This window comes from Antedon mediterranea, chromosome 8 (assembly GCF_964355755.1).
Source record: "Antedon mediterranea chromosome 8, ecAntMedi1.1, whole genome shotgun sequence".
NCBI lineage: Eukaryota > Metazoa > Echinodermata > Crinoidea > Comatulida > Antedonidae > Antedon > Antedon mediterranea.
In genome coordinates, this window is record NC_092677.1 from 9755569 (window position 1) to 9771062 (window position 15494).

A 15494-nucleotide genomic window follows, 5' to 3' on the forward strand; every position below is an offset into this window, starting at 1 on the left:
GAACAATATTTGAGGTCCTTTAAGTTAATTATAGATAGATAGATATGTAAGTCAATTTTATCTTCAAACTATAATATGTATTATAATATATTATATTATGACTATTCATTAGTACTTTTCAAAAATGATAAACATAATACATTATTGTATTACATTGGCATTTTAATTGTTAAAATTTAATTTATAAATAAAATGTATTTTTATAGTGTGACATTAAAATAAATTTATAGAATTTTGTTTCACTACGGTACCTTATTGAATGAATGTATATGAATTGGATTTTAAATTAATGAATTGTTTCTGAATAATGTTTATTGTTTATTTTTCTTTTTGTATTGTTTAGTTAATAGAAGAAAATAAATTAAAAAATTGTCGGGAAAAAAGGAAGGGAATATAAGTTACTGTTTTACCATAAACAGCTTAAAATTGATGACAAATAATTATGATTTACTTAATGTAATTCTCTTCTGAAAAGACAAACCTATAGGGCCTATAAGCGCCAATCACACTTTTTCAGAGAAAATCCTTTTGAATTTACATAATAGTAATGTATATGTACCACCCTGTTCTACAGTCAGAATATGACTGTAGGCATGTTGGCTCTTACTTCACACTCTTATTGACTTCTGGTTTATATTGGCCCACCTCCAATACCAATTAAGTTTGCGTTTAATAAGACATATTTTGAGTTAATATGAAAATATTGTGGTTTTAATTCATGGTGGCCTCAATACTTGATAATCTCATGGGAAGTAAACGCACTCCAAAATGTATTCTGGCACCGGTAAACTTACATACACGGGCTTAAACTCGCATTAAGAAAATTATTATCAATAATTGTATGGTTTTAAAGATCCATTACGGTTAATATTAACTACATTTTTTTATCCAAAAGAAATTCAAAATTATACTAAATTTAACATTGACCATAAGAAATTTGTTTTTTTGGCAAGAATAGTAAAATTAAGTCTTATCTAGGTAAAACAAAGTGTACGGATAGCCTATGTATGATTTATGTTCTGTAATATATTTTATTTGTATTAAACTTAAAATCAGACAAAATAAGTTTGTATTATTATAAATAATATTAATAGTTGACAATGTCTTAAGCTCTGTCTATACTATCAAGTTTGACAAAAAGTGCCCAAATATGGTAGTGATATGCCCAATTATGGTAGATATTACATCATCATGTCCATTATGGGTACATCACATTTGTTGTCACATAAATTTTGATAGTGTAGATAGAGCTTTATATATAAATAAGTCAAAGATGCAGATGAAATGGCATTCTGAGATGAGAGTGCGTCATAATGGTAATTACTATTACTATAATACTAACTATTATTAGTCACTCCTACTTTAAATGTTGGTTAATGTATACGTAATATGTTATTATCCATGGACCAGAGATTATAAAATAAAAGTTTGAATCGATTGAATTAATTAGTATGTTGCTTTATTATTTTATCATTATTTTATGTTATTTATTATTAAGTAATTTAGCTAGTCTGATGGAGATAATGGAGATAGGGCAAGCATTATTTGAATAGAAATCTTACAAAAACATATAAAATAATAAAAAAAACATCAATAATTTAAGATATACCGTAATAATTATATAATAATAAAAACAAAACATCAGAAAATGATCTGGATAGCAATCTTACAATAACACATAAAATAATATGATTAAAAAACATCAGTAATTTAAGATATTAATTATATAATAATAAAAACAAAACATCAGAAAATGATTTGTGAACACCTAACAATAAATACACCGTAATTATAAAATAATAATAATGATGATAATTTAAAAACTTCATATTTTTTTAGGACACGTAACATCTTCTTCAACACCCTATTATCTCAATTTCCGTGACTGTCGAATTACTTAAAAGTTACCGTTACGGTGTATTAATAGAAATCACTTTCAGAAATAATTTATGAAATATGACATAAGGGGTCAATGACATGTGAAATGTGACGTTTATCAATTTGACATGTGACTCATTAAGTCACTTTCAAAAAGAGTGCACAAAAGGTTCATAATTGTCGTTAAAGTGGTAATTAATTAGTTACGTCATCGCTCTGATTGATTGACTATTTACTACACTTTCATTCACGGCGAGAGAAAGCCAAACAAGTAAGGAGAACGAAGATATGATTGGATAATGAACTCAGTGTCGAAATTTTCTTGGCAAGGGGATCTAAATGAACTTGGCATTGGCTCCAGAGTTAACAAATCGAGCTGAACCGTCAATACTGAAGCCACTTTTGCGTAAGTAACCGCCCCCACGGCGCTCCTCTTCCACGGTATATAGTAATAATTCGTGTGGTTTAATATTTCTATGTTCATCACGGCCTAGCCGAGTCAAAGTAGTGAAGAGTCTTTTCGTTTTTAGAGATCTGCGAGTAAAAAAAGTGAACTGTTTAAATCGAACGAAGGGAATTTTGTACTCACTATTGCGATATTATTATAGTTGAAATATAACAAGGTAAGTACATTGTGTTTATATCATTCATTGGTGTTGTTTAATTAACATAGGCCTACAGTAAATTGAAAAGGTGTGTTCAATTTATTTTGGCACGTCCATCAACGTACCATAATAATTACCTTTTTGCGAATGTTTCTACAATTTGTATACGTGATTGTAGCGTATACCAGTATCCACATTATCGTCTTTAAATGCTGTTTTATTGAGATGAACGAATTCAATTGCTGTTCATATTTGTACAGATTCCGATATTCAAAACACTTTGATTATCGGACATAACAAAGCATGTACACATGAAGTGTGTCTACGGACTTCTTATATTCAACCATGTTGATTCAACATATAGATTAAACCCGTCATGAAAACTTAAGTAAACGAGGGTTGCTTGATGCGCACGAGGCGAATTTGACCCTTTTTTAAAATTACATATAAGTTCACATTATTATCATTGTATAGCAGGGTATAGCAATGAGTTTTATTTTGATCGTTCTATGCCCGGCCGTCACCCATAGTAAAACTGGTGTCTAAACGTTTACTGGAAGTCACTTGAAGCTATGTATTACAAAATAAAAATTAGGCACGAACGTCGGATATACAGACGTACATTCTGTACGGTAGTGGTGTGAATTAAGATAAAATGGGTGCGCAAGATATCCTAGGCCGCTAATTCCATTTGAGCGAAGTTCGTCTAACCCTGTGTAATTTACAAACCAGACTTTATACTGTTAGTTTAATGTACCCACCCCAACCCCATAAAAAGGCCATACTTAAAAACTACAGTACATATTATTATAGTATTGAAATATCATTGTTCCGTTGGTTTACCTTTAATATAGGAAAGTATTGTTGTACTTTCTCGTATAAAATGTGTTTTATAAAACAATTCTACCATGAATTAATAATATCTGTTCATTCTTCACCATTTACTTAGTATTTAGGTCCATATCTTTTCTAATTTTGCTTAACGGATAAACAAACTTCTGTAGGTGTGAAGTATTGTGTAAAGTGTTTTTGACGCCCCGGGCCTCGAGCGGATTTCTAGGTATCATTTTGAAAGGGGGTGAGGACAACTCCGAAGTGCTTTCACTGTTTGTTAATTAGCTAATGATTGGCTCGTACAAGCAAGTGCCACAAATCATTGCTAAGTGTTTCCGATTTGATGTCAAGTGTCAACTTTGACCTCAAACTCGGAATAAGCAAAACTTTTGTTAGCGTATTATTGACATGAAATTGACAGTACGAACGTTGGTGTTGTTGACGGGTTCTGGCGGGTGACTGTACGCCGCTGACTGTGAGATATTGTCACCATATTACGACAACTGTGAGCGGCAATTTCCTTATTGCCAACGCCATTTGAAGTGAAGTGGTTTCAATCATTATTAATTGACTTAGATAATAGTAATTGACAACTTTTATTACGATGGGATAATGATATTTTAGCAATTATGCAAGTAAATCATTATATAACGAATCATTTGCAGGCCTTTTAATAAGTTCATTCCTGTACCTAAAGCTCTGTCTACACTATCAAACTTTATGGGACAAATAAATGTGATGTGCCCATATATGGACATGATGATGTCATATCACTACCATCTTTGTGCACATCACACTTTTTTTGTCAAATTAGTTTGATAGTGTAGACAGAGCTTAAACATGGTACAGTAAACCTTGTTGTTTTCTGTAATCCACCTGGGGTCGTACGGAACATAATGATATCTACTATAATTGATAACCTACAATAATATCAACACTTGTATTATCAACCTATTGTTGTACTCATGTATTTTTTTCCCCTGTGAATAAATATTGCTGACAGATTTTCATGAAAAATGTATTCTGTCAGTGTCTATCAAATTCACACCTGCTTCAGACGTCACGAGTGCCACACGCTGGACGTAACCCGGATTGCCGGCACTCTTCTATAATCAGTATCATCCAATAAGTAATACCTATAACCGTAACATGATACAAGCGCCATGTGATGCATATGTGACACTGTAATTCAGAGTTTGCCTATGATACTGGATAGTGTAATGATACAGAGAACCAGGTGCTTCTGTGAGGGTTATGTCCTTATTTGACAAACATGCATTAAACAACTTTATTATGTAACTTTATATGCAATTTATTTTGCATATTCATTGGTGAATATTCTATTCTCATGTTTAGAGTCTATTTACAAATTCGACACAATAATCGTTATTGACAAGGCCGTGTTTAGAGTTTTTCTTCCAAAATTTAATAAAGTTTTTTTACAGTCGTCAGTCCACCAAGTTCACCTGCAGCCAAATTAGAAAGGTTTTTTTATTGAATGAATGTCGAATAAATTCAGTTGACTATTTATATTTAATTTTATACCATTTGCTTTTGGCAATTCTGCAATATTTCCACACTATTTTCTGGCCACATTTTGTCCAATTGTTAAGTTACTACATTAGGAATATCTAGCTATATGTATTTGTAATGTATATGACGTTAAAATGTCACATAGCATGTTTTAGGATAAAATATGGGTTTACTACTATTTTAACCGTCCGCCGTCCTGAGGGGTAGGCTAATTTTAGCGTCAGTGATTTTTGTATTGTTCGCAGTTTATTCACTAGTATAATGAAGCACAGTGGAAGATCCGTTATGGATTATATTCCTTTAAATTGTAATAGATACGTTAATACCGGATATTTTGGATGAATGTTAGCGTTTGTTGTCTAATTTATTGCTTTCTAGCCAGTGTTAGATTTAGTTACAAATCATGTGTTGTCATCGAATTTACTCTATACTGTACAATCTAATTTTACAAACAATATATTTACTGTGTTGCTAAACCTTGGTTTTGACGATTTTTAGTGAAAAGATTATTGGCGCCGAAGAGGGGAAATGGCTTAATTGTTTTAATTGATTACGTTGTTATTATTTATTGTCGAATATTAGCTTTAATATATTAAAATATATATATAATTCTCATCTATTAATAAATACCTGATCTATCAATCATACAATCTAACAATAGTTATTTACTTCGACGAAATGTTGATCTAAGAATTCTGGAGTTAGGCTATTATTGTATTATTTAGATGAAAATCATTTTTAAAAAGTATTTTCAGTAGCCGATTCGCGGTCTAAATTTGTCCAGTAATCATAGGCAAATACTGTGATAAAGCACATGTGACGCCTGTATCATACGAACCTAATCTTTAACGTGATCTTTATGCATTACAGACACGAAAGTACGTATTGTTTGCTACGATAGTGAACACTATTTGTTGTGTGGACATGCAGTTTTCACAGAGACATAATATCTTTTTAATAAACATTTTTGTTCATATTTGTATAATCTTTAATAGACTTGCCCCAAGACTGTAATATTTCTTCGATGTTTGTCTGGGTTGACGAGCTCAAGTATTATACCTATAAAACGTCATGTACCAAAATATTTATTTTTTACTAATATTAAGTCAAAACTCCGTCTGGAACCCAAACTAAATCTTTAATAGTACTATTTGCTAAAAATAGACAGAAACTGATCGTATGATGACGTCAAAAAGACGACCAATCTGTCTTGTTTGTCGTGTTTTGGAAACGTTGCTCTTACGTCCTTGCGTTGCGTCTATAGTGGAAACGAAACGTACGTCCTAGTGAGAACCTAGTATTTAGTTGGCGACTCATCCAATCCGATAAAATAACTTTTACATAAATTATATTCTTTTACTATTTATCGACTAAGCACATGTGGGCATAGTGCCATGTAAAGTATTAGGCCTAATGATATTAACATTACAGTATTCAAAAACACTATGAGTTCGTGGTATTTAAAAGTAGGTATAACAGTTAAGTATATCCTTATTCATTCAACCTAACCCTATTTTTATCCTAAGGTTGTTAAGAGGTCATCCATTACAATTCATGTAGTTCTTTTTCTTCCCATTGGCAAGATTTTTTTTAACGTTCACTTTTGTACCAATTTTCTTGTTAAATTCTTTTGTTAGCTGTGTTGGTAAATTTATATAGAGTTATTGTTAGGAGATTGTTGGCGGAAACAGAGGTAGTAAGCATATTGTTGTTGGCTGCTGTTAAGCCGAACACCTTTCCGCTTTGAAGTTTGAAATGCATTATTATTTGCAATATCCGAAACGGGGTCTTTGTTTCTGTTTATTGGCGTAATGCATACATCTTTCGGGTTTTTCTCGGCCTTTTTTGCGGTGAAGTTTTTATTGTACCTTTTTTATGCTAAAAATCAACAAGTTAATTCTGTTTACAGGTGTTAAGTTTAAGTGACAGAAAATGTGATGTGCCCATGGACATGATGATGTGATATCACTGCCATATTTGGGTATATTACTGCAATATTTAGGCACATAATGCTTTTTTTGTCAAACTAGTTTTAAACGTGTAGAGACGGAGCTTTAGATAGGACAAACTGCTAACAAATGATATAATATACGATTGAAATTACTAATATGATGCCTCTTCGTTTGATCGGTAACAAACTGAATTACGAACTCAGTTCTCAACGCACTTTTCACACCTGGGAAGAGCAGCGCTCATTGTGCATTGCATGAATGGAATAGCGCCAGACGATAGCGCAAATTGTACTTGGGTGTTAGGCTACTTAGTACTTAGGCTAAACTTTTTTAATTGCTCAGTGCCTTGCTACATGAACCTGATGTGGCATCTTTAGTCTGATCTGTGAACATGTGAATTGCAAATTTAGAGGCATATTATGAAGTGTTTATAATTAGGCGACATGAATGCTAATCGGTCGGCCTAGAGTGCTCAAGAGTGGATTCTATGATGCTTAAGAACAATCAAGTCCTTTCCATTGGTGATGCCTATTTATTCAACATGTTTGTAGAGGATTTATTGATATACCTGATTTTCAAGAGCTAAATATGATAGACATGCTGTCGGCGGAAAAAAATACGGTTATTAACATCTTATTATTGTCTATCGTACAAAACATTTGCCATTTGTCATGAAGATTGAGCCTACATGACGTTTTGCGATAACTCATTTTATTACGTCATACACGATATCATGATGACATCATTGCATGATGCGCGTGACGTTAAAGATGCAATGTGTATGACGTATATGTGACGACGACTTAACTTTCTGTAAAAAACATAAACATTTATGCAGTTATATAAATTGTATTCATTTCTATCAATTTATTAAGCTGTCACCTATCACTATACTATAACGTTTATCAAATTTCCATCAATATGTGACTAAATTAATGATACTTCCGATGTAATTATAAATGATAGGGGGCGGACATGACCTTGAATAGTTTTGCACACGTGCTTAAAGCGTCAGTGCATAAAGCGTTAATGTGTGCAGGTTGCTAATATTAGCAGTTATCGCTGTTTTAATTTTTTAAGAGAGCGATATTTGTCAGTGTCATGTCTTTGACAACTTGGCCTAGTAAATTCGTTCAATGTATTGATCCCAACAATTTAATATAGTAAGGATACTGTAGCAAATTGTTATTGTCGTTTCTAATACTAGGCTATGCAGTACATAGACAAAAAATGATGCTTGAAAATGAATGTCGTGATCTATAATAAATAGGCCAACACATCTGCTCAACAGCGCGTAACGTTTTTAACGTCTGCGCGCGGCAGCGGCACACCATCGTCAAAAGAATACGTCATACTAATAACAAGATGACGTACATCATTTTTTTCCTGCGGCCCTTTGTAGAAGTTTGTTTTTAGAATTAAAAACTAAAATGTATAATAACGTGCCCTTAACACAATGTATCTAAAAGCTGTTTTAAAAGATTATTTAATAGAAATCACATTGCCTAATTAGAATGTAAAACAGTATACATCTGACCAGGTCCTGACGAATTAATGGATTTATTGATGAAACGAATATAAATGATTTTTTTCTGTAATGTTATAACATTAATGTCAATATTAATAAATATATAAATAGCATTAATCGAATTTTTTTACCCGGATACTGATCAAATAAATAATATTTACACATGACAAATGAAGAAGACATCATAACCTAGCGTTGACTAAACATGCGTGCATACCACCAAACACACGTGTGCCTATAGTCTATTCTGTAAACTCAGTATTCGAGGTAACGCATGGTTTTTAAAACTAACAAATGTATCGTTTCATCCACAGAATGAATTCACTTATTTTTGTGTGTGTTGTGTTTTCGGCAATTGTTGGAACATCTGGGTTCATTCATGAACGACTCTTTCCGAAGGATGTGGCGGAAATGTTTGCCGATAAATCGGAGAGACAACTACGATTACGGAAAGCCATGAACCAGGCTCTTCACCAGGCACGGTAAGGGATCATTTGCATGCTACAAATTCTATTATTGTTTAAGTGACGAATAATTGTGTGTATATTTCGGATTGTGTTGCTGTCTTTCGAATTTAGTTTTGCACTATAGTAAGCCTACAAAGGTTTACTGAATATGGGAGGCCTACATGGATCTTGCATTGGATAAAACAATGTGCTGTTTTACGATTGAATAATATTATTATTTTAGGCCTAGTCAAAAGTTAAATTTATCACGTGTGCGTTTTGCATACTTTGTAAACACATGCCGCAATCTGAGCGTGCGCACTAGAAGTTTTATGAGAGGTCTCTTTCAAAAGAATTAAATAATATAATCTATAGTTAATACTAAATAGGCCTACGCTTTGCTGTAGACCTATTATATATCATAATTTATATTAAGCTTTCTTTATAATAGAAATTTAAACAAATCTTACAGACTAACTAACAGTTTGCCCAATGAGTATTTAAAAACTAATAGTAAATACTGGATAGTTAGTTATACTATAATAATAGTAATAGTAATACATGATCGGGTGAATTCCATCAAATGAATTTATCGAGCCAAATGATGTACTTTTAATTTTACGCTAATCTATATGAAAATATAATTGTCTTTAACTAATGCAATTTTTCAATTATATATTATCTGTTTATTTACCCTTCGAAGTATATATTTTACTTATTGTAAAGTATATCTTCGTTTCCGTTTTATATTATGCCCATAATATCGGATATCAATACGTTTGCTTTATGATTTTATGCATGAAATAGACATATTTTATTAATTAGATATTCGATACCACTAATTAGGAGCAAGCTGTTTTAGATAGTGCGTAACGGGGCGTGCGATGAGTGCGCTTTGAAGCGTAACGGAATGCGCGCCTAACTTAATGCTTTACTGGTCTTATTTCTTCAACATGTACTTTTGTTGCATAATTAATTAAAACGGTGGATTAACAATACAGCCCTATCATATTACATAATAATAATATAATTAATTCGATATGAATTTGATACGTTTTGTATTCCGGTCAGGTAAATTCCAACGAAACTCACTTTAAATATTTGGCATTACTAAAATAATTGAATTCATATACTGTGGAAATATTAGCCTTAGTAAGCCAGAAATAATTAGAATAATATTTATAATATTATGTATAATGTAAAATACAGTATAATTATTCGAAAATGTGCAGCCTGTGATTAGTTTAGTGTAGGGCATATTGCTGTGCGTGCGATGGATACTTGATTGTTGAGGAAAAAAGTATTAAATTATTAACAGTAGAACCATCTCTTTTGGGTGGTGGACACCCCTATAAGGGAACACCCTGGCCCTATACAAGTGACATTTTTACTGTGAAATGAACGGTTAAAACATGTGTTAAAACACCAACTCCTATTCACAGGGACACTTCCGAAATCAACTCCTTATTACTGTGATTATGAGTAAAAACAACATCTTCTATCTATTCTTACTGTACTGTAATCCCGTATGCATTCGATTTAGATATACTGTGTACATTAATAATATATTATTGCGTTTTCCCTTTTCATTACGTATATGGTCTGTCACGTGATTCAAATAAGTCAAACAATTAATCCAACCATCAATATACTAAATAATAGAGCATTGTCTAGAATCTAATCCAACAAAGGTACCGACAATTGAACATTCTAATCAAATCAAATTAATTATTAATAAAGCTATTTAATCGTTGACGTTGTCTCCATTTTGGAACTCGGTCAAAAGTTCAGTCTAGGAAGAATTCTAGAGGGCGACATTATGCTTAAATTCAATATCACAATCTCTGGTCTAGGTGACTTTTTCTAACCACCCGAGTATTTTCCCATCGTTAATCGATAGACATTTTATTTGTTTTTTTAGGCAAAGAAGATCAGTAGCCGCCCAAGTAACAGGCGACACTGAAGCATTCACGGACCTTGATGGCAATAACGACGGCTTCATCACAAAATCAGAATACAGGGCATACAATACCCGGGAAGTTAACGATGACGTCACTGCTATTTTCAAACGATTTGATAAAAACTCTGACAGTAAGATTTCAAAAACTGAGTTCTTCGGTTTCCTAGATGACATTGATGTATCGTCGATGTCAAGTACGAGTTTTGATCTTCAAGCGGAGATTATGATACCAGATATGATCGATTTCTCGTCGTCGTCATCGACTTTCTCAAGTAGTGGAGGGTTGTTTGAAAGCGAGACGGAAACAGAAACGTCAGGTATGTTAGGTAAGCGCATGCGTCAAAATCGCAACTTTTCATTGTAAAGCGTCATGCATAATAATTCATTCCATATGTGTCGTCTTTTCCATTCCATATGTGTCGTCTTTTCCATTCCATGTTTGTCGTCTTTTCCATTCCATGTTTGCCGTCTTTTCCATTCCATGTTTGCCGTCTTTTCCATTCCATGTTTGCCGTCTTTTCCATTCCATGTTTGTCGTCTCTTCCATTCCATGTTTGTCTTTCATGTTTCATGTCGTTTTTTCCATTTCATGTTTGTGTTCATTTCTCCGCCCTCGATCGCCTCAATATACCGCGCCGTCTTCATGCAATTTAATATAATGTGTCCATTTTATTTCTTACAGCTCCCTCTGAGGATTGTGAACTTGAAGCGATGAGGAAATGTGACGCTAGATTCTTGGAAGTCGTGGATCTCCTCATAACTGACGAAGATGCATTCTGTAAAGGATTCCAAGTAAGTCTTTTCGAGATTTAAGATTAACATTATACCTCGACAGGATCTCTGTATATATGCACAGTGTCTTTTCAAGATCCATTAATGGTGTCAAAGCCTTCGATATACAACGTGTACATTGGCAAAAGTTGACGTGTTAGTTTACTACTTGCCGCATGCGCAAATCAACAAAATGAGGTCAAAGGGTATTAGAAAATTTAAAGCACTAAAAGTATCCCAGATATTGAGTTTGGACCTTGCGATGGCGGCGTACTAAAGACTGTCCAACTATTTCCGAGGGGTGTTTTCACCACTCTTTTTATTCATGGCCTCAAACATTATAACTAACCAAACTTTATTGTTTTCTTTAGGCATATATTGAATGTGTGTTTGAAGACATTGTACCCTGTAACATGGATGAGTATGTACGAAATGTGATAAATGTTGGAAGTATCTATAAAGATTTAGATGTTTGTCCTAATCTTGATTTCACTTCTCTTGAAACGGATAATGATACGTTAGAACGATCGAGACGAGCACTCACACAAGGTAGTTTAAACAGAAATAACTTGCTATAAAGCTCTGTTTACACAATCAAATTTTGTGACAAAAAATGTCCATATATGGACATGATGACATCATATCACTACCATATTTGGTCACATTAAAAAAAAATGTCGAACTAGTTTGATAGTGTAGACAGAGCTATTCGGGTTTTACATCCTCATGAAAGTAGTTTTCGATTTGTAAACAACCAAGACCTAACGTCTTACTTCACTTCAATAAGAGAGTCTGCTAAGTGTGTTGACCAATCACACTTAAGTGAGATATTTCAATAACAATTTAAAGTTTTATTCACAGAGAAGAGAGTGTACGTAAGTGTGTAGTGTAAGTGTCGATGGGCACAGATCGTCACAAAAAAGGCCTATCTTCCTACCAACATCTATATAATAATTTCCCAGACAATTGTCACGTGTTATCAATGATTCTGTTTTCTACAGTTGTACTGGCTCTTACTCTTTAACAAATCAATACTCGTTAACCTAATAGTTTTTAACGTATATCTTTTAATTATGTTTTCAGGTAAATCAAGTGAACGAAGCCAGTTAAAAACAGAGAAACACCTCAAACGAGCTGTGTCGCCGTGTAATCGACATTTTGTCAGCTTATCCCAGCGTAAAGACAAAGATTTTTGCGAAACATTAACGCAATACCGCCACTGCATCCTGCACAGTATTCGACCGTACAGGTCCCAGTCTGTCAGTAACTTGCGAAATGGTCTGAAATATATGACACGCGAGCACAGGAGGACGCACGTTTGTGTGGAAAATGACTGATCGCTGAAAAAACAGACGATGCAGCGTATTTTATGCTTGTAAATATTCCCAAGCACTGCCTTCAACTGTTAGCATAGTTCCAATCGTGTAAAAAGATTTGAAAGTAACAATTTTCATATGCGATTGATTAAGGAGAAACAGAAGATTTTAACACCCACTGGACTGAGGAGGCTATTGCTTCTGTCCGCTTATTTTAACACCCACTGGACTGAGAAGACTATTGCTTCCCGCTTATTTTAATACACAAATTCGATCAAATACTGACGAATTTAGTGATTTTAAAAACAACTATCACGACGAAATTCTTGGACTTTGGCATTATTTGTGAAGACCATGTGATCGTCTTGTAAATACGATAGACAGAAATGAAACCAATTTTGCAATACACGATTCTTAGTCTGAAGAAAAGGGTGAAGAAGAAGAAACAAAGAAAAACATCATCAAAGTTTTGTTTATTCATTAAAATTATGAAAATCAAATTTATGTTAGTATAACTACCTTCACAAGCAATTCATATGGATGGGTGAACATAGAGAACTACGCACGTACTAACTTGTTTGAGGCGATGAATAAAAAGAGTGGTGAAAACACCCCTAAAAAAATAGTTGAACAGTCTTTAGTACGCCGCCATCGCAAAGAGCAATACTGCTATTCACACGGAAATTAATGTTATCAATATCGTTTTAACAGAAATAGTATGAACCTTTACAGATGAATATTTTATATACGGGTGTATAGTCAAACTATTATAACAAAAAATATGGATATCTATAAGAATTACTTAATTTAAAAAAAATACAAAGCCAGTAGACTTTACCAGTTGATTTCTGTGTCTGTATTTCGTCTTTGGTCGGGTCTTTTGATAAGGGTTTAATCAGTAAACCTGTAAAGGATACTCGATTTGGGGGGAAGGGTGTGGCCGTAGAAAGACTGGGTGGGGACGGTGTCAACCCTACTGGGGTTATTACGTCATTACTTTGTGAAAAATAGGTATAATCATGTCTTTAAGAAATATGATAAGATAGATAAGAAAATGTATATATTAATTTATTATTATGTATGACAAATTTTAAATACTCAATATTGTGTTTTTAAAGAAGTAATTGAGTTTAAAAAGTTTTAACGATTACGGAATATATTTTATTCGTTTTAATACAATACCAAAAGTTGGTAGAGAAAGAGTTTTAACTTTCATAGTTCCCTCCCGTATTCATTAAAGTAAATTTTATATAGAAAGTATATGATACAGGTATAATTACAAAGTACCGATATTTTTTAAAATGGCGGATAATCGTGTTAAAAAGTTACAGAAATATTTTATGAATAACCACTTTATGTTCGATATATTATCGTTATTTTATTCTGTTCAACTCGTCTTGAGCATTAATACAGTCAGGGTCAAATTATGTTTTGTACAAAAGTTGTAAATAAGTTGTATAAGAGTTTTTAAAATATGTGTTGAAACGATGATGATGTCATGTGATGTCATCATCGCACTACCAGTTTGCATTTGTTGTGACGTATGCCAATCCCTTGCATGCATTATAGTCACAGTTTTAAACGAATTTTTGTGTGAATGCCAAATCCAACCATGTTAACCCCAGACCGGGCCCCAGACTGGGCCCCAGACTATAATGAAAATATTTTATTTTTCCTGAGTTGTTACGTTTCTCAGTGTCCATCTTCCGTTACAGTTCTAACTGAGACGCGTCAGACGACTGTCTATACTTAGACGCTGTAATACTAATAGTATCTGTTTAGACATAATATGTCGAGTCTCAAAACTATCAAGACGGCAACAACGCACAACGACTATCTTAGTCTAGATCAACGATTGTAAAACGTCTGTGTCAAAGGTTATCCTCCATAGCTTGATGTTATTTTGATTTTAAGCAGCATTTAATTTTTCTGGGTGACGATCATTGAGTTGTCCCTATAGTTTCTGTCCTCTGCGATCGAAAATATAACGTTTGTTAAATAAAAGTTATTTAATTCAAATTATTATTTTATAGGTGGAAAGGGTAGATTGAACTTCTACAGGAAATATTTTAAGATTTTATTACAAAAAAATAGAAATAAACTGCACCGTGCTTTACTATCGTATAGTATGGGGCAAGACAACACTATTTCTTTCATTATTGTATTATTTTGAATTGATTTTGTCGCAAAAATATGTACCGGATAAATCTCAGAAAAAAACTGCAGTAGTACTGTAATATTGTTTCTGTACTTATGTTGTCAAAGGCAATATGAGTACGGATTTATTTGTTTATGGGTTTTTCTAGGACGCACTGACGTATCAATGAAATCACCTTGAGACGCGCAGTTGACGCACGCTTAAATCTCTTTCTACACTATATCAAACTAGTTTGACAAAAAAGTGGTGTGATGTGCCCAAATATGGTATTGATCTGCCCATGGTATTGATATGACATCTTTATGTCCAATGCCACATCACATTTGTTGTCACATAAACTGTGACAGTGTAGCCAGAGCTTAAATTAAATACAATTAATATTATTAATCAGTTTTTTTGAACGCGTGTCTTAAAGTTTTCTTTACGAAGTGCAAATAGGGACTAGGAACCGTTACGTCATGTTAATTCATTGTGCGCATGCGAATACTCATGTGCTTTGTTACTCAAAATTCC

At 33.2% G+C, this 15494-nt stretch overlaps 1 protein-coding gene across 3 annotated transcripts; it reads left to right on the plus strand.

Annotated features, from left to right (window-relative positions):
• The first annotated feature begins 2177 nt into the window (after window positions 1-2177).
• LOC140056382 (uncharacterized) lies at window positions 2178-15067 on the plus strand. Of its 3 annotated transcripts, none has more exons than XM_072101739.1 (6): window positions 2178-2501; window positions 8645-8812; window positions 10698-11062; window positions 11419-11528; window positions 11879-12056; window positions 12591-15067. In XM_072101739.1, the coding sequence occupies exons 2-6, from the start codon at window positions 8646-8648 to the stop codon at window positions 12842-12844; spliced, it is 1074 nt and encodes a 357-aa protein (XP_071957840.1). In that variant the 5' UTR covers window positions 2178-2501; window position 8645; the 3' UTR covers window positions 12845-15067. The 3 variants fall into 3 exon arrangements, with proteins under 3 accessions (XP_071957840.1, XP_071957842.1, XP_071957841.1); XM_072101741.1 differs by having other exon boundaries at window positions 10698-11053; XM_072101740.1 differs by having other exon boundaries at window positions 2178-2284.
• Window positions 15068-15494: the final 427 nt, after the last annotated feature.